The 25,545-nt window shown below is 50.3% G+C and overlaps 1 protein-coding gene across 2 annotated transcripts; it reads left to right on the top strand.

Annotated features, from left to right (window-relative positions):
- On the top strand, positions 1-24,008 carry Npc1l1 (NPC1 like intracellular cholesterol transporter 1). 2 transcript variants are annotated; one of them, XR_012445301.1, is made up of 20 exons: positions 1-392; positions 1,043-2,574; positions 4,673-4,773; positions 5,610-5,782; positions 5,964-6,092; positions 7,177-7,359; positions 7,875-7,989; positions 8,143-8,270; positions 8,798-8,935; positions 9,144-9,233; positions 16,306-16,496; positions 16,689-16,813; positions 17,743-17,869; positions 18,026-18,081; positions 19,940-20,090; positions 20,293-20,524; positions 20,652-20,765; positions 20,842-21,004; positions 23,176-23,810; positions 23,896-24,007. XR_012445301.1 is itself a non-coding variant. In XM_074065434.1 (19 exons), exons 1-19 carry the CDS (start codon positions 342-344, stop codon positions 23,352-23,354), a joined length of 3,978 nt encoding a protein of 1,325 aa, XP_073921535.1. In that variant the 5' UTR covers positions 1-341; the 3' UTR covers positions 23,355-24,008. The 2 variants fall into 2 exon arrangements, 1 of the variants encoding a protein (XP_073921535.1); XM_074065434.1 differs by having other exon boundaries at positions 23,176-24,008.
- Positions 24,009-25,545: the final 1,537 nt, after the last annotated feature.

Genomic DNA, 25,545 nt, shown 5'->3' on the forward strand with positions numbered 1-25,545 from the left:
TGGGGGAGGGCAAATCATGGGCCTCTGCCCAGTTGGCTGGGCCCTCGCCAGCCTTCGGTTTGCACTGGGAAGCAAGTGAGGAGCCCAGCACTCCTGTCACCAAGGAAAACTCATCTAAGGGGTCTGGGCATGGAATGGGGACAGTTCGTGGGAGGGACACAGCAGGTGGATCATTAACCAGGAGGGCTCAACCCACTGGTTTCAATTCTGAGAGACCACAGGGCTGTCACTAGAGGGAGAGGAGGCCACCTTAGTGTGCGTCTCTGAGGACCATCTGGATCTTCTGCAGTCCCTAGTAGAGGCCTGGCCCTGCTCCCCACTGATCCCTCCCTGGCCCTGTGATGGCGGCTGGCCGGCAGGGCTGGCTGCTCTGCGCCTTGCTCCTGTGCTCGGTGAGTCCAGTGTTGGCGGCCATTTCCCAGTGCCTCACATCTGGGAAGGGACCTCTGGGTATTGGGAGGGGCTGCTGGGAGGGTGACAGTGAGTTGGGGGTGGGGTTGGGGGGCTCAGGGCTGGGGAGGTGTCTCATGCTCCCAGAAGAGTGCCAGTGGAGGGTCATTAGGTCAAGGGGTTGAAGGGACACAGGAGAGGCAGCTGGGTGAGGTCCTGGCCTGTGGTTAGGGGAGGACTGAGTCACAGACGTCCTGGAGGTGACTCCAGCACCTGAAGTCTCCTGGGATTGGGAGGAAGTCCCCGGGTTTTTGTCTGTGAGTTGTTCCCATAAGTGGATAATGGTGTGTGGCTCCAAGCAGGGGGTGGGACAGGGAGTGCCTTCACTTACCACAGGCCCGACTTTAGTGTGGTATGTAGCTTGGGGACTCAGGCTGACAGCGATGTGGACGCTGTTGACCCCACTGGCTCCTGATCTTTTCCTGAACTGTAGTTCATCGGGTCACCTCCTCCTGTGATGCTCAGGAAGAAAGGGCCAGCTGCATCTAACCTCAGCTTGTGCCTCTGGCAGGCTCTCCAGAGCTGTCCCATCCCACTCTGCCCTGGGTCCTTCCTTCCCCAACACCCCCCCTCATCTCCCGCTGCTCTGTAGGCCCACGGTGAGCTGTACACACCCATCCACAAGGCTGGCTACTGCACCTTCTATGAAGAATGTGGAAAGAATCCGGAGCTGTCCGGAAGCCTCACATCACTGTCCAACGTCTCCTGCCTGTCTAACACACCAGCCCACCATGTCACAGGTGACCACCTGGCCCTCCTGCAGCGCATCTGTCCCCGACTCTACAATGGTCCCAACAGCACCTATGCCTGCTGCTCCACCAGACAGCTGGTGTCTCTGGAAAGTAGCATGTCTATCACCAAGGCCCTCCTCACCCGCTGCCCAGCCTGCTCTGACAACTTTGTGAGCCTGCACTGTCACAACACCTGCAGCCCCAACCAGAGCCTGTTCATCAATGTCACCCGTGTGGTCTCCCAGGGGTCCGATCAGCCTCCAGCTGTGGTGGCCTACGAGGCCTTCTACCAGAGAAGTTTCGCAGAGCAGGCCTATGAGTCCTGCAGCCGGGTGCGCATCCCTGCGGCTGCCACGCTGGCCGTGGGCAGCATGTGTGGTGTGTACGGTTCTGCCCTCTGCAACGCCCAGCGCTGGCTCAACTTCCAGGGGGACACAGGGAATGGCTTGGCCCCACTGGACATCACCTTCCACCTCCTGGAGCCTGGCCAAACCCTGGAGAGTGGGATACAGCCACTGAACGGGGAAATCACACCTTGCAATGAGACCCAAGGTGAAGACATGGCTGCCTGCTCCTGCCAGGACTGTGCAGCGTCCTGTCCTGTGATCACCCAACCCCCGGCCCTGCGCCCTTCTTTCTACATGGGCCGACTGCCTGGCTGGCTGGCCCTCATCCTTATTTTCTGTGCCGTCTTCATCCTGATCACCGCCATCCTGGTGCGTCTTCGTGTGGTTTCTGACAGGAACAAGAAGAAGAAGATGGCAGAACCCCAGGTGGCCCCCAGCCACTCTCAGAAGCTCAAGCCCTCCCCCCACGCCGTCCTTGGTCGGTTCTTCCAGAGCTGGGGCACAAAGGTGGCCTCATGGCCGCTGACCGTCCTGGTGGTGTCCATCTTGGTTGTGGTTGCCTTGGCCATGGGCATGATCTACATAGAGCTCACCACAGACCCTGTGGACCTGTGGTCAGCCCCCAAAAGCCAAGCTCGAAAGGAGAAGGAATTCCATGACCAGCATTTTGGCCCTTTTTTCCGAACCAATCAGGTTTTCCTGACAGCTCTGAATCGGTCTAGCTACACGTACAACTCCCTGTTGCTGGGGCCCAAGACCTTCAGTGGGATCCTGTCCCTCGACCTGCTGTTGGAGGTGCTGGAGCTGCAGGAGAGGCTGCGACACCTGCAGGTGTGGTCACCCGAGGAGCAACGCAACATCTCACTGAGTGACATCTGCTACGCGCCCCTCAACCCACACAACACCAGCCTCTCCGACTGCTGTGTCAACAGCTTCCTGCAGTATTTCCAGAACAACCGCACGCTCCTGCTGCTCACCGCCAACCAGACGCTGATGGGCCAGACTGCCCAGGTGGACTGGAGGGACCACTTCCTCTACTGTGCCAAGTGAGTCCTCTGTGGGCCCAGGAGGGAGCAGGTCAGGACTGCCGCAGCCTCCTGGGAAATGGCCAGGCATGCAGCCTCATTCTGGGGCGGGTACGGGGTGCAGGGCGGGGGGGAACGACAAAGGCAGTAGCTCCTGGGCTATTCATACTGTTTTTTTCTTTTTTGGCAGCACTGGGGTTTTGAACTCTGGGCCTCATGCTTGCTAAGCAGGTGCTCTACCACTTGAGTCACTGTGCCAGCCCTGTTATTTATTTATTTATTTATTTGCAGTGCTGGGGCTTGAACTCAGGGCCTACACCTTGAGCCACCCCACCAGTCCTTTTTTGTGAAGGTTTTTTTCGAGATAGGGTCTTGTGAGCTATTTGCCTGGGGCTGGCTTTGAACCACGATCCTCCTGATCTCTGCCTCCTGAGTAGCTAGGATTACAGGTGTAAACCACTGGTACCCGGCTCCTGTTTTTCTTTTCTTGCTTCTGGGCCAGGCCCTGTAGGGCCATTGGCAGACCATGAGTGATCTGTTGTGCATAGTAAAAGATGTCCTTGGGCCAGCCCAGGGCTCATCCAGCTTATGCTACTTGGGGTTCTGTAGCTGGCTCTGTCCATTCTGGTTGAAACAGACAGAAGGCCAATGAGGCCACTGGGCATCAGGAGGGCCAGCTGTGGCAGAAGCTCCTGGAAGTGCTCCAAGTGGACTTCTTGTATACTTTCTGTTCAAATGCAAATGAAGTGAAAGCATCCCACAGCATCTCTGTGGTCCTATGAAGGCAGTTCTGACCTTGCAGACTCTGGAAGGGGCCCCAGGCCACACACTTACGATCCATTAGGTCAAATGGGGGAGCCAGTTCCCTTCACCCTCCTCCCCTGATACTTGCTCTCCACCCTCAGCCAAGCCCCAAGTGTGGGCCACTTCCTGGAGTGCCATGAGCCAGGGGCTGTCCCTCAGAAATGGCAGGACAGCCAGGTGCCTGTAGCTCACTCCTGTAATCCTAGCTACTTGGGAGGCTGAGATTGGGAGGGTTTCAGTTCAAGGCCAGCCCAGGCAAAATGAGACCCCAATGCAACAAATCATTGGGCATGGTGGTATGTGCCTGTCATCCCAACTACACAGGAGGATTGCAGTTCTAGGCAAAAAAGGTTTTTTGAGACCCCCATCTCAATGGAAGAAAGTTGGGCCTGGTGGTGCATGTCTATTATTCCAGGAAATGTAAAATAGGATAACAGTCTAGCTCCAGAGAAACCAGAGCAAAATGGGCTGGAGACGTGGCTCAAGTGGTAGAGAACCTACCTTGCAAGTGCAAAGCCCTGAGTTCAAACCCCAGTACTGCCAAAAAAAAAAAAAAAAAAGCCAAGACAGAAAGTTGCCTTTGGCAGCCCTAGGGAGGCCTCAGTGGTCAGTTTGGCCCTCTTGTACTTTATTTTTCTTTTAATTTTGAATGCTCATAACTTTTGGGGTGGTCTGCTTATACCCATTTCACAGACAGGAGAACTGAGGCTCAGAAAGGTATAGTGAGTTGCTCAAGGTCACACAACAACCAGCTCTCCCAGTTGGAGCTGCTGACCAACACACTTACTTGTTCAGAGCTGAGACGGTCAGTAGAGAGTTTTGTTCAGCAGCTTCGTTTCCCTAGAGATGTTCTCTGACGAGATTGGGTGCGTTCAGGGTGGTATAGCCGTAGACGAGATGGTCTCTGAAGAAAAGGTTAAGTTGAGGGACACAGGCCTGCCCAAGAGCTGCTGTGGACACATGGCTCCTGAATTCCAAGATCCAGACTCACAGCTTAGCACCTGGAAGCCATCCAGCTCAGGTAGGAGGAGGTCCAGGAGCAGCACTGACACTGTAAATCAGACAATGACAGGGCTGGAAGGTCTGGCTGTGGCCTGCAGCCCCTGCCTGAACAGAGGTGGTGCTCAGGGAAGCCCCTTAACTGCAGATGGGGGCCCACGTGAGGTCCTGTTAGAAGACAACTGTTTAGGACCTGCTGGGGTGCTGACCCTTCGCCAGTGCCTGCTCCTCCAGGGTGCCGTGGCCCTGGGGGAGTAGGGCCCAAGGAACCAGGCGGGGCCAGGAAAGACCCCTTTCCTTTGTGGTCTCCCTCCAGCGCCCCCCTCACCTTTAAAGACGGCACAGCCCTGGCCCTGAGCTGCATAGCTGACTACGGGGCTCCTGTCTTCCCTTTCCTCGCTGTGGGGGGGTACCAAGGTAAGCTGGTGGGCCCTGGCAGGAAAGTAGGCAGGATGGGGTGGCAATGGTGACGGGGCTTATGGGGGCTGCAGGTGGGCTGTCTGGCCTCCTCTCTCTGCCCGTCTCCTGTGTTTTCCTAACGCTGCCCCAGGGTTTGGTGCCTGGACACAAAGCTCTTGCCTTTGTGTGCTGAGAGAGTGAAATGGGGTGTGGGGGTAAGGCCATGTTTAGGGTGAGGAAGGAGGAAGGAGAAGGAGCAGATGGGGAAAGAGTCAGGGGGTGGATCTGAAGGGTGGGGGGATAACTGTAGGGGGAGGGGAGGCAGAGGTGTCACTGGTGGGGGAGAGGAGGCAGGGATGCAGGTGGAGTGGGGGGGACAGGAGGTCATTGGAGGGGGATGGGAGGCAGAGGTGCAGGTGGAGTGGGGGAAGGGACACAGAGTGCAGGTGTAGTGGGGGAAGGGGAGGTAGGGGTGCAAGTGGAGTGGGGGAGGCAAGGGTGCACTGGAGGGGGAGAGGAGATAGAGGTGCAGGTGGAGTGGGGGAAGGGGGGCCAGAGTGCATGTGGAGTGGAAAAAGGGAAGGCAGGGGTGCAGGTGAGGTGGGAGGTAGGGGTGCAGGGGAGGCAGGGATGCATATAGAGGGGGCAGGCAGGGGTGAAGGTGGAGTGAGGGGAGGCAGGGATGCAGGTGAAGTGGGGGAGAAGGCAGGGTGAAGGTGGAGTGGAGAGGGGAGGCAGGGTGCAGGTGGAATGGGGAGGAGGCAGGTGTGCAGGTGGAGTGGGATTGCAGGGGTGCAGGCACAGTTGGGGGCAGGCAGGGGTGCAGCACAGGGTGATGCCTGTTTTTCTCACAGGGGATGACTACTCTGAGGCAGAAGCTCTGGTCTTAACCTTCTCCCTCAACAACTACCCTGCTGGGGACCCCCACCTGGCCCAGGCCAAGCTCTGGGAGGAGGCCTTCTTGGAAGAGATGAAGGCCTTCCAGCAGAGGACAGCTGGCAAATTCCAGGTGGCATTCATGGCCGAGGTAGGGTCCCTGGACCTTACCGGTCCCTGTGGTCTTGGGTAGGTTGCACGTCCCCATCCTGGGCAGTGAATGTCCAGACTTGTCCAGATGTGGTGTTTGGGTCGGCCGTTGCTGCAGCCCTGAACTCCCCTGGGTACAGTGACCCCACATGTGGTGAGCAGGCTGGTTGGTGTGTTCACAGCGCTCTTTGGAGGACGAGATCAACCGTACCACCATAAAGGACCTGCCTGTCTTCTGTGTCAGCTACGTTGTCATCTTCCTGTACATCTCCCTGGCCCTGGGAACCTACTCCAGCTGTGACCGAGTATCGGTGAGGGAGAAAAAGTGTGTGTATGTGTGTGTGTGTGTGTGTGTGTGTGTGAGAGAGAGAGAGAGAGAGACACTAACCACAAAACAGCAAGGTGTTCACATCCAAAGAAGCTCCTCCAAAGGAAAATATTTCCCAGAAGGGTGTAGCTGGAGTGGGGGGACAGGTAGGGGTGCAGGTGGAGTGGGAGAGGGGAGACAGGGGTGAGGTGAGGGGCTTCACTGGTGCCAGAGGGGAGGCAGGAGTGCAGGTGGAGTGGGGGGGCATGTAGGGGTGTAACTGGAGGGGGAGGGGACAGGAAGTCACTGGAGGGGGAGGGAAGGCAGGAGTGCAGGTGGAGTGGGAGAGGGGAGGCAGGGGTGCAGATGGAGTGGGGAGAGGAGGTAGGGGTGAGGGGTGTCACTGGTGCCAGAGGGGAGGCAGGAGTGCAGGTGGAGTGGGAGAGGGGAGGCAGGGGTGCAGATGGAGTGGGGAGAGGAGGTAGGGGTGAGGGGTTCACTGGTGCCAGAGGGGAGGCAGGAGTGCAGGTGGAGTGGGAGAGGGGAGGCAGGGGTGCAGATGGAGTGGGGAGAGGAGGTAGGGGTGAGGGGTGTCACTGGTGCCAGAGGGGAGGCAGGAGTGCAGGTGGAGTGGGGGGGCATGTAGGGGTGTAACTGGAGGGGGAGGGGACAGGAAGTCACTGGAGGGGGAGGGGAGGCAGGAGTGCAGGTGGAGTGGGAGAGGGGAGGCAGGGGTGCAGGTGAAGTGGGGAGACGGGTGTAACTGGAGGGCAAGGGGCAGGAGGTCACTGCAGGTGGAGAGAGGGAGGGGAGGCAGGGGTGCAGGTAGCACAGCTATTGTGTTGGAAGGACAAGAGTTTTCTTTCTCCTTAATATATCCCTGGGCTTGCCCAAGTGCAAAGCTTGCAATGGGAGCTGGCTGCTGTGGGCCTGCCCTTGGGAGAGCGGCTTTGCAGAGGGGCTTAAGTGACACAGGAGCTCTTGGCTGAGCCTGCCTGTTGCCCACTGCCTCATCCTGGCCCAGCCTGGGGAAGGGGTTGGGGGATATAGGTAGGTGGCCACAGTGGCTGAGCCTAGCTGCATTGCAGGTGGAATCCAAGGCCACCTTGGGCCTGGGTGGGGTGACCGTGGTGCTGGGAGCAGTCATAGCTGCCATGGGCTTCTTCTCCTACCTGCGCATTCCCTCCTCTCTGGTCATCCTCCAAGTGGTACCTTTTCTGGTGCTGGCCGTGGGAGCTGACAACATCTTCATCTTTGTTCTTGAGTACCAGGTAAGAAGGGGGGCAGATCTTTACTCCCACCACTGGCAGCCCCAACATCTGTATCTATTTGCTGGGCATGCTTCCCCAGCAAATATGCACCAACACTAAGTTACCCCTGAAGAAAATAGCGTGTATGGACGTGAATATAGTCATCTTGCTTGTGTCACTTGGAGCTTGTTTTTGGTTAAACCCACGCAATGTCTTTGAAAGCTTTCTGTGTTGGCACATTGGAGCCACCACCTGTCTTCATGCTACAGTGTGGTACTCTATGATAAGCCCAGAGTCCACCCAGCCTCTCCCTAAGTGCCAGCAACCAGGTAGCACTTGAACGACATTAGGAGTGCACAGTGCATTTTTTGAGGCCAGACCTTAGAAGTAGAGAGTGGGGCTGAGAAATGGTTGTGGGGTCAGTGCCTGACTTGGGAAGGTCAGGCAATTCCTTGAGCATTGCCAGCACCTTGCCAGCCTTTGAGGGATAGTGCCCATGGCAGACCCGGTTCCCTCTACCTGCCCTCCCCACATAGAGGATGCCTCGAATACCCGGGGAGCAGCGAGAAGCCCACATTGGCCGGGCCCTGGGCAGCGTGGCCCCCAGCATGCTGCTCTGCAGCCTCTCAGAGGCCATCTGCTTCTTCCTCGGTGAGCTGGGGGAGCCCTTCCCCACCCAAGGAGGGCCAGGAGTTCTCAGAGGGCTGTGGGTGTGGGCAGACCCCCTTTGCACTGAATGCTCTGTGCCAGGGTCCACCCTGCTTAAGATGCCAGGGTGCCCTGACAGTTGCCTACCCCCAACAGGGGCCCTGACGCCCATGCCTGCTGTGAGGACCTTTGCCTTGATCTCTGGCCTGGCAATCATCCTTGACTTCCTGCTGCAGATGACCGCTTTTGTGGCCCTGCTCTCCCTGGACAGCAAGAGGCAGGAGGTGGGGGCAGCTGGGCCAGGACCAAGGGACCTGCTCTGCTTGGGTCCCCAACTTGACTGGGAAATGTGTCCTCACTGTCACAGAGATGGCCCTGAGAGTGGGGTGGAGGGTAGGGGTATTGTGCTGGGAGGGGATATTTGGTCCCGTTTCCCATAGAAAGAGACTAGAGGTGTGGCTCAAGCGATAGAGCACCTGCTTTGCAAGCGTGAAGCCCTGAGTTCAAACCCCAGCTCCACCAATTTCCCATAGGAAGATAATTTGTTTTTGGTATAATTTTTAGAAATATGTTCAAACTTCCACAAGGTTGTGAAATAAGATCTAAATGAGAAGTTGAGCTGATGGTTCTGTGGGTGCCATAAAATCCAGATAGGTGATAAAGGTTTCGGAAGAAAAGGGAAGTACACTCTGAACCCTGGCTTGACCTCAGGGTACACTGATGGCGGTACTTCCCTGGGGGAGGCAGTCCCTAGGATGCTGTGATCCTGATAACCTGCTTTCCACCTCCCCCCAACCCCCTGCTATCCCAGGCTGCCCGCCCCGACATCTTCTGCTGTCTTAAACCCAGAAAAGTGTCCCCAGCTGACCCAAGCGAGGGGCTCCTGCTGCGCTTTTTCCGCAAGCTGTATGCTCCCTTCCTGCTGCACTGGGTCACCCGCCCTGTCGTGGTGAGTGGGCTAAGAGGCTGCAGGGGATTGGGAGAAAGTCAGGTCAAGGGTGGAGGGATTGCCCAGGTGCAGATGCTGGTTCTTGGGGCTGGAACTCAAGTCTGCCTAACACTGGGATATTTCCCAGAAAGCCCCAGCAGGACTCAAGTTGGGGGACGATGGGGGTTTTGAGGGGGACGCGGCTCTCATTCAGTGGCTCTCTCCTCAGCTGGTGCTGTTTATCTCCCTGTTTGGAGCAAGTCTCTACTTCATGTGCCACATCGATGTAGGGCTGGACCAGGAGCTGGCCCTGCCCAAGGTGAGCCCGCTGGCCTCCCAGCCATTGGTCCTCTGAGATTTGGGAGGGGAACCCAGCAGATGGGGGGGCATATGGCCAGGGCTTGGCAGCTGTGCAGAATTACTTATCACCTGGAGGCCCCAGTGGACCTGTGGAGAGAAACCACATCTGTGACTGAAAAGCATGAAAGCCCAGAGCCAGCCTCAGGCCACAGTAGGAGAGATGTCCTTGTCTGGAAGGGCCAGCCACACAGAGGGACTGTCAGTTTGCTGGGTGCCTGCCCTGTGTGTGTGAAATTCTCAGCACTTGTTATTTCCTCCGTCCCTCTCTCCCTCCCTCCCTCCCTCCCTTTCTTCCTTCCTCCTCTCTTTCCTCCCTCCCTGTTTCCCTCTCTCCTTCCTCTCTTCCTCCTCCTCTCCTCAGTCTCCCCCGTGGCAGGATTGTAGGCATGCCTGGCTTCTTTGTGGTTTTGACTTGTACTTCTCTAACAATAATGATGAACAACTTTTCCTGTGCTTAGTGGCCATTTGTATACCTTCTTTAAAAAAATGTCTGTTTAGATCCTTTGTCCATTTTTTAATCTGGTCATTTTGTTGTTTGTTGTTGTTGTTGAGTCTTAAGAATTCTCTGCATATTCTGGATAGCAGTGCTTGTCAGAAATGTGATCTGCCTAGCCAAGCACTGGTGGCTCACGTATGTAATTCTAGCTACTCAGGAGGTAGAGATCAGGAGGATCTCAGTTCAAAGCCAGCCTGGGCAAATAGTTCAAGAGACCCTACCTCAAAAAACCCTTCACAAAAAAAGTTTGTTAGAAATAGATTTGGAATATTGGGGTGTCATGAGAGAGATGACACAACTCTGAAGTCACTAGGCAAGGCAAAATTTACTTCTGCCACAAAGTATCTGGTTAGCAAGCACAATGGGCAGGAAGTCTTCTTGGTTTTTATCTCTAACACAAGTCTGCCCTTCACCCTGATTGAATAGGTTTAGGTTCACAATCTTTGTGATTGGCTAATTTGAAAAGGGGGCAAGTGGGGCAAAGGACCTTGAGGCATAGGAAGCAAGGAAATTCTTCTGAGCAATAGTCATCTTAAGCAAGCTTTTTAAAGATAGGACATCTGGTGATAACAGGAACTTATTTAGCTAAGAAGAAAAAAAACAAATACAAAAACAAAAGCAGCCCTTTGTTCAAAGACAGGAACCCTGCAAGGTTAAACACATATACAAACTAGGCAACAATTCGGGGAGGTTCAGCTGACATCTGGAAAATGGTAGTTATACTCTACAGTAGCCCCTTTGACAGAAAAGACCTAGTTTTAGTTGATTCTCATAAGCTGGCCGAGTGGCTCAAGTGGTAGAGTTTACTCAGGGCATGAGTCCCTGAGTTAAAATTCCAGTACTGCCGGAAAAAAAAAAAAAAAGTGATTTGCCAACTTTCCTCCCTCCCTCTTTTTTTTCAGTATTGGGGTTACAGGGCCTACACCTTGAGCCCCTCCACCAGCCCTTTTTTGTGAAGGGTTTTTTCAAGATAGGGTCTCGAGAACTATTTGCCTGAGCTGGCTTTGAACCACTATCCTCCTGATCTCTTCCTCCTGAGTAGCTAGGATTACAGGTGTAAGCTACCGATGCTCAGCTGTTTTCTCCTTTTCTGTGAGCTGCTTTTTTAATTCTGTTGGTAGTATCCTTTTATGCACAAATTTTTAAAGTATTCATGAAGTCCTATTTATTTTTTCTTTTGTCACTTGTGTCTTTGGAGTCATATCCAAGAAATAATCACCAAACCTAATGTGATGAAGTTTTCCTGCTTCTTCTAAGAGTTTTGTAGGTGTAGGTTTTACATTTAGGTCTTCAATTAATTTTGAGTTAGTTTTTGTTCATGGTGTTGTAAGGGCCTAAACTTAATTCCTAATCATTTGTTGTCCCCATCAAATGGTTTTGGTACTTTTGTCAAAAAGCCTTTGACCATGTGTGTGAGGATTTATTCCTGGATTCTGTGTTCTGTTTTACTGATATATGTATCTGTCTGTGTACCAGTACCACACTGTTTTGACTACTGTAGCTTTGTGGCAATTTTTCAAGTCAGGAAGTAGGAGCGTTTCAACTTTGTTCTTTACCAAGATTGTTTTGGCTACTTGGAGTCCCTCGAGATTCCATATGAACTTGAGGGTGAATTTTTATATTTCTTCAAAAAATGCCATTGGGATATGGATAAGGATTGCATTGAATTTGTAGATTGCTTTGTTTTGATATTACTGATCTTTTTTTTTTTTTTTTTTGAGGTTTGGGGTTGAACTCAGGGCCTACACCTCGAGCCACTCTACTAGCCTTTTTTTGATGGGTCTTTTCAAGATAGTGTTCCAGGAACTATCTGCCTGGGGCTGGCTTTGAGCCGAGATTGTCCTGATCTCTGCCTCCTGAGTAGCTGGGATTACAGGCGTGAGCCATCGGCACTTGGCGATACCATAGCTTTGTGGCAATATTATTTTCCAATATCTTAATATTATTTTCCAGTCCATGAACATGAATGTGTTTCCACTAATTTATGTCCTCTTTATTTCACAAAATTCTTCCCCCAAAACACTTTTAGGTCTACAGAATCCTAACCATTTCAGCAGCGGTAGGAGTGGGAGAGGTCCTCTTTCAATCCAGTCCAGGGCTTTCATAATGTTGGTTTCTGGTCACCTAATGTATAGGCAAGTGGCATCATGGATGTGGGGAACAATGACAATGTTTACTTTCTCCCTCCTAGAGCAAAAAGCTGAGTGCCAGTTTCTGCTTCTATAAGAATCTTGAGCCAGGCACCGGTGATTCACACCTGTAATCTTAGCTACTTGGGAGTCTGGGGTTGGGAGGATCATGGTTTGAGGCAGCCTGGACAAATAGTTTACAAGACCCCATCTCCAAAATAAACAGATCAAGAGACCCTACCTTGAAAAACCTCATCACAAAAAAGGGTTGGTGGAGTGGCTCAAGGTGTAGGCTCTGAGTTCAAGTCCCAGTACAACAACAACAAAAAAAAACATAGTAGAAAGAGTATACAAGCATGATTGCAGTTCCTACTGTGTTCACATGTCCAAATTCCTCCTTCACTTTTTTTTTTTCAAGGAAGCTGGTTGACTCTGCTTAACTCTTGCTGCAGTAACTTTAAAGCTACAGTAGTAACTGGCAGGATCACACTTGTACCCCAGGGGCCTCATTCTTTACCTATATGAACTGAAATCACATAGCAACCAAGTAGCTTCTTTTCTGTATTCTCTGTGTAGACTTGCCAAATCTTTTACACAGAAGTTCCATAGGTCATCGTTTGTACAGTGGTGAGTAAAGATAAAAATACTAATATAAAAAGAAGTTGCAGAGAAATTGAACTTCCAGCTAGCTCTCTGTGGCATGTCCTTTGTGCCTGGGCTCTGTGGGCAGTTGTCATTCCTGTCAAACAGCCAATATTTTCAGTTGTCTTGTAGAAGTGAGTCTCGGTGCTGGAATTCAATCTTTGGTCAGGTTGTTTCTCCTGTGTGACAATTGTTGTGTAATCTGTCCCTCTGTCAGTGAGTGATGCAAGACCATCCTGTTCAATAGCCTTAAAGCATATTCTTGATAGAGTCAGCCCTTGATTGTAAAAAGGGTGATTAGAGGTCAAAACTATCACTGAAACCACAGGACATGTTGGAATGCCTTCTACTTAGGGAGTCTCTGGGCCCCATAACTTCCACAAGGGTGCAGAGGCCCTTCCTGAATGTTGCAGTGACTCAAGACATTCTTGAAAGATAATTGAAATTCTTAAAAAAAAATTTTTTTGGTGGGGCTGGGGTTTGAACCCAGGGCTCTTCTGCTTGAGCCACACCTCTAGTCCATTTTTCTCTGGTTATTTTGGAGATAGGGTACTGCAAACTGTTTGCCTGGGCTGGCCTCAAACCTTGATCCTCCCGATCTCAGCCTTCCAAGTAACTAGGATTACAGGCATGAGCCACTGGTGCCTGGCTAATTCAACTGATTTTTGAGTGTTGAGTTTGTCTTGAAAATTTTCTAAATTTATTAGTTTTAACAGTAGATCATTTTACTTTTTATTCCAACATGGATGCTTTTATTTTCTCCTTCTTGCTGATTGCTCTGCCTAGAACTTCTGTGTTGAAGGACACTGTGTTGGGTAGAATTGTTGAGTTGAGCACCCTTGTCTTGTTGCTGACCTGTGGTGGAAGTTTCCAGTCTTTTATGGCTTGGTATATTTGCAATGGGTTCTCATCAATGGCCATTGTCATGTTGAGGAAGATTTCCATATTCTTAGCTTTCTGATGTTCTCATTATGCAAAAGTGTGTTGGATTTTGTTATGTGGTCTTTCAGCACCAATGAGATGGGATTGTGTAACTTTTCCCCTTCATTCTATTAAATGCAATAGATGGATGCTATATTAATCGATTTCCATATGTTGAACAATCCTTGCATTCCAGAAACAACTCTCACTTGGCCATGATGTGTAATCCTTGCAATATGCTGTTGAATTCAGTTTGGTGACATTTTATTGAGGCCTCCCCCCTTTTTTTGCAGACTTTGAAAGAATTGTATTTTGTATATGTTGACTTAAAAAACAAATTAAAATGTTAACATTTTGAGTCTACAGATTTTGAATCAAAATCCAAGAAAATAAAGTCATTAATATCAATAATAATCATTTCAATCTGAGTGACTATTAGCTGAAAACAATTTAACTCATCATAAAGAAATACTTGTCATCTTGGACCAGCATTCATAGCTTCCTTGTAGTGTCTCTGTCTGGCTTTTATGTTAGGGGAATGCTGGCCTCATAGAATGAGTTAGGAAGTAGCTAAACCCAAACTCTTTTGAAAGAGTTTGACCAGGACTGGTATTAATTCTTCTTTAAATGTTTGATAGAATTCACCAGTGAATCCATCAATGCCAGGACTTTGTTATGTTGGGATGATCTCAACTCATCATAAGTCTATTCAATTATCTGTTTCTTTGTGATTCAGTTTTGGTAGGTTTGTGTTTCTAGAAATTGGTTCAGTTCATCTAAGCTATCTATCTTTTAGATGTACAACTGTGCATAATACTTTCTTATAACCCTTTTTATTTCTGTAGAATCAGTACTGACATCTTCACTTCCAATTCTGATTTTGGTAATTTGAATCATTTTTCCTTAGTCACTTTTGTTAATCGTTTTGAAGAACTGTTTTGTTGACTTTCTTTATCATTTTCTTATTCAGTATTTTCTTTATCTCTGCTTTAATCCTTACTATATCCTTGTTCCTGCTGGCTTTGGGTTTAACTACTTCTTTTTTGTCTAGTTTTTTAAGTTGTAGAGTTAGGATATTGATTTGAGATCTCTTCTTCCTCTTCCTCCTCATTTGGCAGGACTGCGGTCTGAACTCAGGGCTTCATGCTTGCTAAGCAGGTCCTCTACCACTTGAGTCACTCCACCAGCCCTTCTTGCTCTGGTTTTTGTGGAGATAGGCTTTGCTTTTTGTCTAGGACAGCCTGGTCTGCAGTCCTGTCTTATGCTTTCTGCTGTCGCTGGGATGACAGGTGCATGCTACCACAGCCAGTTATTGGTAGACATGGTGTCTTGCTAAGTTTTTGCCTGGGGTGGCCTCAAGCTGCAATCCTCCTTATCTCAGCCTCCCAAGTAGCCACGATTTCTGGCATGAGTCACTAGGGCCAGCCACTTTCTCCTCCTCCTCTTCCTTCTTCCCCCCATCCCTTCCCCTTCCCTCCCTTTTCTTGATGGTACTGGAGTTTGAACTCAAGACCTTGTGACTTGTTTTTATGCATTAGTCTACATCATGAGGGGACCAGGGGTGTATTTCAGTGGTAAAGCACATACTTGACATACATGAGGTTCTAGGTTCAATCCTCAGTACCAAAAAAAAAAAAATCACCTAAAAAAAGTGGAGTTACAAATCACCATTACGATAACCACAGCTATAATACTACTAGCTTTTATAATTGTCCATTTATTTATCTTTGTCAAGAACTTTTATTTTTTCATATATCTTTGAGTTACTGTCTAGGGTCCTTTCATTTCAACTTGAAAGAGTCTTGCTAGCATTTCTTACAGGGCAGATCTAGAAGGAATGAATTCCCTCAGATTTTGTCTATCTAGGAATGTCCTGATGATTCTCTTTTTCTTTCCTGTTTTCTTTCTCTCTCCCTCCCTCTTTCTTCCTCCCTTCCTCTTTTTTCTTTCCCCTCCCTCTTTCTTTCTTTCTTGTATTTGTTTTCTTGTGGTGCTACAGATCGAACTCAGGGCCTTGGGATTGCTAAGCAAGTGCTCTACCACTGAGCAACAACTTCAGCCCAAAAACTTTGAATTTTTTTTTTTTTGTGGTTCTGTTAGGCATGCATTCTACCATGGAGCTACATCCGTAGTCCTCTTCATTTTTGAAGGACACAGATTGACAGCAAGTGACCATAGTTACCACCCAAGCCTCCCCCAAAAGCTTTCAGCCCTGGATAGATCCCAGAGTTCCGAAGCAGTCACATCGGTCTGCAGCATGGGTGTGGTGTAGGTTGGTAGACAGGCTCCGGTGCGTCTTCTTCCCTAGTGTCACTGAGCTGTTATGTTGTGGAAGGGAACAGACCATGAAGAAGCCTGATGCATGGCCTCCGTGTGTGTACACAGAAATACAGGCTGTGATCACAGGCCAGCTTGTTGGACTGGATGTGAAAACTGGAGACATTAGAAAGGGTTAAAGTTATGTGCAGGGCTGTGTGTGAGTGAGTGTGTTGAGCCCACAAGGTGCTGTGTGCTACTCTGAGTGTATTCACCTCTGTATATACCTCTGTGTGTTCCTCCTACTGAGTACCTGTGTGCATCTCTGTGTGTGCTTCCAATTCTTCCTATCCTGTGGGTGTACTTCTGTGTGTATCACTGTGTACTTGTGCATATACCTCTGTGGTACTTCTGTGTGTGTTCTTCTGTGTGTGTGTCCCTCTGTTTACCTCAATACCCCCCACAGTGCAGTCCTGTGCTGTACTTTTGAGCATTTACCTGTGTGTGCTCACTGTGCATGTGAGCTGGAGTGAGCCCTTCAGGGTGCATGTGGCCTCCTGAGAAAGGCTGATCCTCTCCCTTCCCAGGACTCTTACCTGCTTGACTACTTCCTCTTTCTGAACCGCTACCTTGAAGTGGGGCCCCCGGTGTACTTCGTTACCACCTCAGGCTTCAACTTCTCCAGCGAGGCAGGCATGAATGCCATCTGCTCCAGTGCAGGCTGTGACAGCTTCTCCTTAACTCAGAAGATTCAGTATGCTTCTGAGTACCCTGACCAGTAAGTGCCCACCAGCCCCGGCTTGCTCCTATTGGCCTAGCCCACTCTCCTCCTGTCCCCCTCCTCCTGCTTTGCCCTTGCCCTGCCCTCCTGTTACCAGATACCTAGGGAGGCCAAGGGGTGGGCTTGAGCCACAGGAAGCACCCCACCACGCTCACTAGCCCTGCCCCTTACATTCTGCCCTGGCTTCAGGTCTTATGTGGCCATCCCTGCTTCTTCCTGGGTGGATGACTTCATCGACTGGCTGACCCCATCTTCCTGCTGCCGTCTTTATACCTTTGGCCCTAATAAGGATGAGTTCTGCCCTTCAACCGTTGGTGAGTATGGGTTTTAGGGAGCTCATTGCCTAGTACAGCTTGGGGAAACTGAGGTAAGAGAAAGGAAAGGAGCCTGGAGCTGATGGCTCATGCTTGTAATCCTAGCTACTTGGGAGGCTGAGATTGGGAGAATCAAGGTTTGAGGCCAGCTTGGGCAAATAGTTCTTAAGACCCCCATCTCCAAAATAACCAGAGAAAAATGGACTGGAGGTGTGTAACTCAAGTGGTAGAGCAAGTGCAAAGCCCTGAGTTCAAACCTCAGTCAGTCCCACTAGAGAGAAAGGAAAGGATTGGTGAGGTTCTCTCAACCCTCACCCCTTCCACAGTATCTGGGGACAGGAGACAGGCTTGATCTGAGGGCAGAAGTACTTACGTGGGTGACTTTGCACCCCTTGGAGTACTGTGGACATGCTCATTGGGCATGCTGGTGGTGGGCCGTTGGCAGTGGAGCTGGAGGCAGTCTATGTTTTGAGGTGGTGGGACAGTTTTTTTTTTTTTTGCTGGTAGTGGGGTTTGAACTCAGAGCCTCACACTTGCTGGGCAGGTGTTCTACCACTTGAGTCACTCTGTCAGCTTTGTTTTTTGTGTTGGGTATATTTGAGATAATGATATTGCAAACTATGTGTCCAGGCTGGCTTTGAACTGTGAGCCTCCTGATCTTGACCTCCTGAGTAGCTAGGATTACAGGCGTGAGCCACTAGCGCCTGGCAAAGAGCTCATGATTCTTGCCCCTAACTTCCCTTCCCCATGTTCCCACAGGCATGAGGGTTTCTATAGCTGAGGGTCAACATCTCCCACAGTTAAAGATGACAAGTGTGAATCGCTTAGGAGCCAGGGGCCTTAGATGGGAGCCGACGAGAAGGTGGGGGTTCAGAACAGGTGCTGGTCAGTTTACAGTGCCAGCCCCTAGAGCTTGCCTCTCTCTGTAGAGTCCTTGAGCTGCATGACCTACTGCGTGGGCTTCACGCTGGGCCCTGTGCGGCCCACAGTGGAGCAGTTCCACAAGTACCTTCCCTGGTTCCTGAGTGATGAGCCTAACATCAGGTGTCCCAAAGGGTAGGTTCAGAGACGAATTCCTTGGGAAGCATAGACCTGTGGGTCCTGGTGGTGGTCGTGGTGGACACAGAGGGGCAGGAGGGCTCTAGGATGGGCTGTGGGTGGACAGATGGGCAGAGCCCTTGTCCCCACTCTGCTCTTGTCTTCTCCTTGCAGTGGCCTTGCAGCATACGGCACCTCTGTGAATTTTGGTCCAGATGGCCAGATTCTAGGTAAGCATGGCCTAACTGGGGTGAGAGGGAGAGAACTTTTCATGTCAGCTGCTCCAGAGGCCCCAAGAGCCCCAGGGAACAGCCTCTCTTAACCTTGCAACTTCTCTCCAACCTCCTTCATAGGGGAGGCCCTGTCAGTAGGGGGCTGACTTTTCAACTCCAAGCCTTCTCTTACCCTAAGTCCATGGTCAGTGTGAAATGCCTGAAATTCTTTCAGCAATTGACATCACACTCAGGAGTCACCCACTCCAACCCTGGGCTAAGCAGCTTTTTAATGCATGTGCAAATCATATCCAGATGTTGGCAGCTGGCAGCTGGCTGAATGACCTAAGATGTCTCTGTGTAGCAGAATCCCTACAGCCATTAGGAGGAATAAGGACCGACAGTGCACTGAGAGTTTAATACAGCAGGTGGCAGAACTAGATAGCCCTTTGCACGTGGAGCCAGCTGTGCATACTCTGTGGACAGTCTCTAGTGTGGAGCTGGTGGAGAGATGTGTCTGGTGGTCGGTGGTGGGCAGTGAGCTTCTGATAGATTCTTTCATTTTGTACTGAAACAATTCAGTTGGAATTACTAGCTTCAAACTGACTGCAGCCCACTTGCTCCACCTCCTAGCTAACTCTTCTGTGATTTTCCCATCTTCCAGGGAGGGCAGCCTCCTTTGCTCCTGCCCTGGTCCCCAGAACACAGGCTATGCAGAGCCAGTGTGGGCTGAAAGGAGTGGGGTGTTTCCATCAGGGACAGAGGAGTGGGTCTGCCATGGAGAGAGCAATTAGGGAACTACCTCTCCATCCCATCACTCGGGCAGGTCTGCACCCACCCCTGCCCTTGGTCTCCTCCTGTGCATGCTAGGTTATTCTAGAGCAGTATGTCACTTGATACCTGCCAGACCCAAATCTCTGAGTCTAGTGACCATCTGAGTGTGAACCACCTCCAGGTGGTTCCCAGGTCCACTAGGAGGCTCTATAGGCAGCTTCCTGCTTTGAGACTGTGGATATTCAAGACCCTTTCTCTTCTGCTTCTGTTTTTTGCCATGTGTGCCCAGCTGTCTTGTTTCTTTTCTAGATGCACATGCCCACTGCAGACAATAAATAACCTTCACTGTACTTACCAACTTGGCATGGCTCTAACTCACAGCTGTAATAATTCACTGCTTTCATTTTTCTGTCTTCCTCTCTAGTTTTTTCCTGTAATATGCAAATTTGCAAGCTGTTAAAATTTAAAAATCCAATGCACATTTTAAACCATACAGAGAAGGATTTGGGTTCACCATCAAGATCTCTTTTGTAATTTTTTTTTTGGTGGAACTGGGATTTGAACTCAGGGCTTTGAGCTTGCAGACCAGGTGCTGTACTATTTGAGCAACGCCTCCAGTCCAACCAGAGGGATCTCTTTAGACTCTAGGCTGCATACATCTATCTATCCTATCTATTTTATCTATCTATCTATCATCTATCTACCTATCTATCCATCTCTATCTATCTCATCTATCTATTTAATCTATCATCTTTCTATATATCTATCATCTTTCTATGTATCTATCAATTTATCATCTATCTATCCATCCATCTATATCTATCTATCCATTCATCTATATCTATCTGTCTATCTATCATCTGTCTATCTATCTATCAAGGTCAGGCTTGGGCTACGGCAGGAACAGCTACAATTTTGGGGAATGGTGCAAAACAAAAATGCTGGCCTCTTGCACGAAGTTCACTGGGAATTTCAAGTGCTGGTGGCAGAGCCCTGAACCCAGCCTAGTCACACACCCATGCCACTGTCTCTGGGGTGTGCTGAAGGTGTCCTGGGCAGGCTCTGACTTTGATTTTTCCCTCTCCATGTGCCATGGCTGTAGCTTCCCGGTTCATGGCCTACCACAAACCCTTGAGGAACTCGCAGGATTTCACAGAAGCTCTGCGGGCAGCACGGTTGCTGTCAGAGAACATCACAGCTGACTTGCGGAAGGTGCCCGGGACAGACCCAGACTTTGAGGTCTTCCCCTACACGTGAGGACCCAGGGGGCTGGGCCGGAGGGAGGTGGCAGGTAACTGTAGGATACAGAGGTCACGGCAGGGGGCTTCTGAGGGATCATGGGACACTGGTCAGCATCCCAACTTAAGTATCTCAGTAGTCTCCTTCTGAAATGGGCTGTTCTGCCCAGCTGGGAGGCTCCCGAGGTCTGTGCTGTGACACCCTGCTCTCTGGCAGGATCTCCAACGTGTTCTACCAGCAGTACCTGACCATACTCCCTGAGGGCATCTTCATGCTTGCCCTCTGCTTCGTGCCCACATTCATAGTCTGCTACCTCCTGCTGGGCCTGGACATGCGTTCTGGCCTTCTCAACCTGCTGTCCATCATCATGATCCTCGTGGACACCATCGGGCTAATGGCCATGTGGGGTATCAGCTACAACGCCGTGTCCCTCATCAACCTGGTCACGGTAACCTGTTGCACCTGGGCTCCAGGTGGCCTGTGGAGGGGATGCGTGGGGAATCCAGCCAGTCTCCCCCCTCTCCCCATCCTCCAGTCTTCCACCTTCTCAGCTGAAGTCCCCTCTCTGCCTACAGGCAGTGGGCATGTCCGTGGAGTTCGTGTCCCATATCACTCGCTCTTTTGCTGTTAGCACCAAGCCTACCCGGCTGGAGAGAGCCAAGGAGGCTACCATCTTCATGGGCAGTGCGGTGAGTGGGGTAGGCTGGGCTGCACTCCACCTGATACGTTGTGCCCCACCTGACCCGTGGCTGTGACCTTCCCTAGGTTTTTGCTGGGGTGGCCATGACCAATCTGCCAGGGATCCTGGTTCTGGGCCTTGCTGATGCCCAGCTCATCCAAATCTTCTTCTTCCGCCTCAACCTCATGATCACATTGCTGGGAATGCTGCATGGCCTGGTCTTCCTGCCTGTTGTCCTCAGCTACCTGGGTGAGTGTCCAGACCCACTCCTGCCAGGCTGTTGTGATTATGATGATGATCGTGACAATGGCACATGCTCTTCAGAAACACGCTGGCCATAGGCAAGCATCAGAAGCACTCCCATGGCCAAGACTGTGACCACACCTCCTGTCTGGGAAGCTGCTGTTTTTTATTTAACATGTCCTGAACACCTTTCTTTGTCAGTAGGTTTGTGTCTTAAACACACTGTTTCAGTGGCCCACTGCACAGCAACTGGACTTTTAAACATGACCGTTAGCTGGGACAAGTGGCTCACGCCTATAAGCCTAGCAGATGGGGAGGCTGAGATTGGGAGGAAGGAGATTCGAGGCCAGCCTCTGGCAAATAGTTCAGGAGACCTCATCTCCAAAATAACGAGAGCAAAATGGACTGGAGGTGTGGCTCAAGTGGTAGCACCTGCTTTGCAAGTGCAAAGCCCTGAGTTCAAACCCCAGTCCCACCAATAAATAAATAAATAAATAAATAAATAAATAAATAAATAAATAAAAAGACCTTCAAAAGAAACCATGTATGTGGCTCTGGGGAATAAACCTAGGGCACTGCACATGATAGTAGTTACTCTACCACTGAGCCACACTCCAGCCCGGAAATATATTTTATTGAGAAGTGATGAATGAGGTCACACAGATAGCCTCACCTAACTAAGAAATGTTTCATGAAATAGTACTCGCCCTCACCCTTATGACATGTAAAGTATCCTGAGATTTTTGGTTCTGTTCTATCATAATTAAAAAAATCCTAGTGTTGCCAGGCACTGGTGGCTCATGTCTACAATCCCAGCTACTCAGGAGGCAAATATCAGGAGGATCATGGTTCAAAACCAGTCCTGGGCAAATAGTTTGAGAGACTATCTCAAAAAAACCCAACGCAAAAAACGGCTGGTGGAGTGGTGTGAGTAGTAGAGCACTTGCCTAGCAAGAGTGAGGCCCTGAGCTCAAACCCCAGTGGGCCCCCTGCCCCCCAAATCCTGGTGTTAAATCCACTAAATTGATTTCAGGACTCATCGCTGGGTGGCAACTCAGAGTTTGAACACCTCCCTTTCACATGTTTCCAGCACAATTTACATATCCAGCTTGCAACTGGTGGCTATTAGGTGATTTCTGACTGCCCACTATCATTCCCTGTGCTGTGGTGAACGACCTTGATACAGAACCTTTGACTTTGTCCTCCACTGTTTTTTTAGAGAAAGCCTATGGCTATTGACGGTTAGAGCTAATTGCTAATACTCCCTGGATAGATTTACTGTTTGAATTTGAACCAGCACTGTGCCCCCATGGTTGGACAGGATTGTAGAAAATCCCGCCATGGAGAATTTAAACTGAACTCCCCAGGATGAGGACGTTTGTGGCTCTCAGGTGGCTGAGCTGGGAGGAGTTCACTTTTACCTCCTATCAGGCTGTATCAGTAGTGTAATATTGCTAGAGAACATTTGTGTGTCAACATAATACGTCTTTACTCTCGTCACCCCTGGAGGTCAATATTACTATCATTCCCATCTTCCAGATGAGGAAACTGTTGCAGATCATGGGGGGGGGTTGTAGCCCACACACCTCCAGTGTCCCTGTGACATCCACTCTCCTGTAGAAACTGTGTGTATGTTGAAATGAAAGTGGGGGAAGGAAAGGAAAGCCCTGAGGACTGCTGGGAGGAGTAAAGTTAAGAGCCTCAGAGCTGACCCTTGGAGATTCTCAGAGTGCCTGGGTGGGGAATGGAGGGAGCCAGGGAGCTTGAAGATCTTCCTGCCCCATGCAGTAGCCAGGGCTGCCCTGAAGCTTGGGCCACATTTGCAGTGACCCAGCAAGGCACATGGCAAGCACAGAGCTCTTGGGGAGCCCTGTGTCATGAGTTTGTTGTGCAGAGTGAGGAACAATGTCTTACTTTATTAGAGCGGGGTTGGCTGTGGATGGCAGTACTGGATTGTCCTAGGAAGAGACAGACTAGAACTCAGGGCTTCTCCTGAGAGAGCATACCCACAGAGGCAGAGGGCTAGGGGCAGCCTGAATGCCAGCTGAGATGGCTACTGGCAGGGTGGAGCCAGGAAAAGGGGAGGTACATCTTAGACTTGCATTCCTAGCTGTGCTACTGCCTCTGTCCCCTGAATACCCCTCTGACTGTGGGCCTCTGTCCCTGTCTCTCCACAGGACCCGATGTTAACCCGACTGTGTTGCTGGAACAGAAACAAGCTGAAGAGATGGCAACAGCCAAGGAGGCCTCTTGCCCAAAGCACCCCTTCTCTCCTGATGTGACTGCCAACACCTATGTTAACGACCACAGCTTCCAAGATTTTACCACGGGAGCTGAGCGTGGGAAAAAGTTCTGATGCAGCCAGAGCCTGTCTGGCTCCATGGCTCTGGCTGAGAGGTCTTGAGGATCTCCCCTGTTGTGGCCCCTCAGTTTACCCCCACCCAGAGCCTGGGAGGTCCCTGGTGTCTAGGTCCCTTGGGTCTTGGCCAGCATGAGGTTACCTCCTTCTTCTGGCCTGGGGTCTTGGAGCTGCCAGGCATAGACATACTCTACGTTTGTCCAAGAAGCAGATGCTCTCAGGGAGACCCATTTCTGACTCAACTTTTCCCTCCTTCATTTCTCTTGTCAAAAAATCTCCATTCCACATCAGTAATTCTGGGAACAGAAAAGGACCCAGGAAGACAAAGGACATTCCTGTCTCTCTTCCATCCACAGTTCTTTTTGGGGACAGAAGAGCTTGCTTCACCCCGCTTGGAAAATGGCATTTGGTCTGGCCTCCAGTACCAGCAGCTCCTGAAGCCGTTTCCATGGGGTGAGGCTGCTGTGCGTGTGTGTGAGGGCAGGGAGCTTGGAGGCCAGGGGGGTCCTCTCACCTCGGTCTCATTCCTGGAACACAGGTCTGTTGGCTGCAAAGCAGCTCAACCTGAGCCTCTGTGGAGAACAGTCTCGGGACATCAACTGAGGAGGCTTCCTCTGTGCAAAGCACATGAGTGCTTAATAAATATTTACTGAGCAAAAACTGTGTTCACTGTTTGAAGTCATGTCACATGGCCTATGGTAAGCGACAATGGATTTTAGATAATTTTGGAAAGTCAGACACTGGTGGCTCACACCTATAATCCTAGCTATTCAGGAGGCAGAGATCAGGAGGATCACTGTTCAAAGCCAGCCCAGGCAAATAGTTTGTGAGACCCTATCTCAAAAAAAAAACCCTTCACAAAAGAGGGCTGGTGGAGTGGCTCAAGTGGTAGAGCACCTGCCTAGCAAGGTGAAGCCCTGAGTTCAAACCCCAGTACTGCCAAAAAAATTATAATTTTGGCAAATGACACAATACAAGTGTGGGGGATTGATCTAGGGAGCTATTAGTGTGTTACTCTATTTCTCTTCTTTTTCAAGGAAATAGCCAGGCCATGTGTGTCCTTGCCTTATGGGTGCCTGTGGTAAGTAGGAGTAATGGTCCCTCACCTGGAAGGCACAGAGCCCGGAAGTCAGCCAGGCTAGGAGGTGTAGTTTCTCCCTTCCTGGGAATAGTCTGTGAGGTAGGGAACACCTAGAGAACTCAGGGGTGCATTCAGAAGGGACGGGTCCATGATGCAAACTACCAGCTCCCAGGAAGATCCCTTGTCATAATAGTGGAAGAAACTGTTAAGGAATATGCTAGATCGCCCTTGAGCCTTGTGTATCCCCTGTTTGTCCCTTATCTGAGGAGGTGATGTGAAGATGAACCAAAGGGTGGAAGGAACTAGCCTCTCTGGTGACTACTGTCTACTTTCTGGTCCACAAGAGCCCGGTAACCAGGCATCACTAGCCTATATTTGAGAGTCACTGGCTGGCTGGCAGGGACAAGAAGTCTGGTAAAAGGAGACTTGCCAGGGAATAGAGGCTGAGGAGAAATTGTACAGGTCTCCCTGTTAAAAACTCCACAGGTGCAGGATAGACAAATAGGTTCAAGGAACCAAAGACCTTCTGATAACAGTGACATTTCAGGTCAGGGAAAGTATAGGTCATTCAGTAAATGACATGGGAGCAGTTGGCAAGTCTTTTGGATCAAAATAAGGCTATATATGTATCTTACATCATATGTGAAATAAAAATACAGAGAGACTAAAGAGCCAATCATAAGCTGGGCACAGTTGCTCATGCCTGTAATCCAAGCTAATTGGAAGACTGAGATGGGCAGGATCACAGTTCAAGGCCAGCCTGGGAAAATAGTTTCTGAGACCCCCCATCTCCAAAATAACCACAGCAAAATGGACTGGAGGTGTGACTTAAATGCTCAAGTGTCTGCTTTGCAAGGATGAAGCCCTGAGTTCAAACCCCAGTACCACCACCAAAAAAAAAAAAAAAATTGGTAAACACCCAGAGAGATGAGCAATGTGAAAAATGTCAGCTCGCCTCTGCCCAGTTCTCTTCTCTCTGAAAACTTATTTCCTCAAGTCCTGGCTGTCTGCACCCAATACCTTCAAACAAACAAACAAACAAACAAAATGTAACCTGGATTTTCTAGTTGCTCAGTGGGGAAACTCAAGGAAGGGTAATTTTATAGA

Source organism: Castor canadensis, chromosome 2, assembly GCF_047511655.1.
Source record: "Castor canadensis chromosome 2, mCasCan1.hap1v2, whole genome shotgun sequence".
NCBI classification, from domain to species: Eukaryota; Metazoa; Chordata; class Mammalia; order Rodentia; family Castoridae; genus Castor; species Castor canadensis.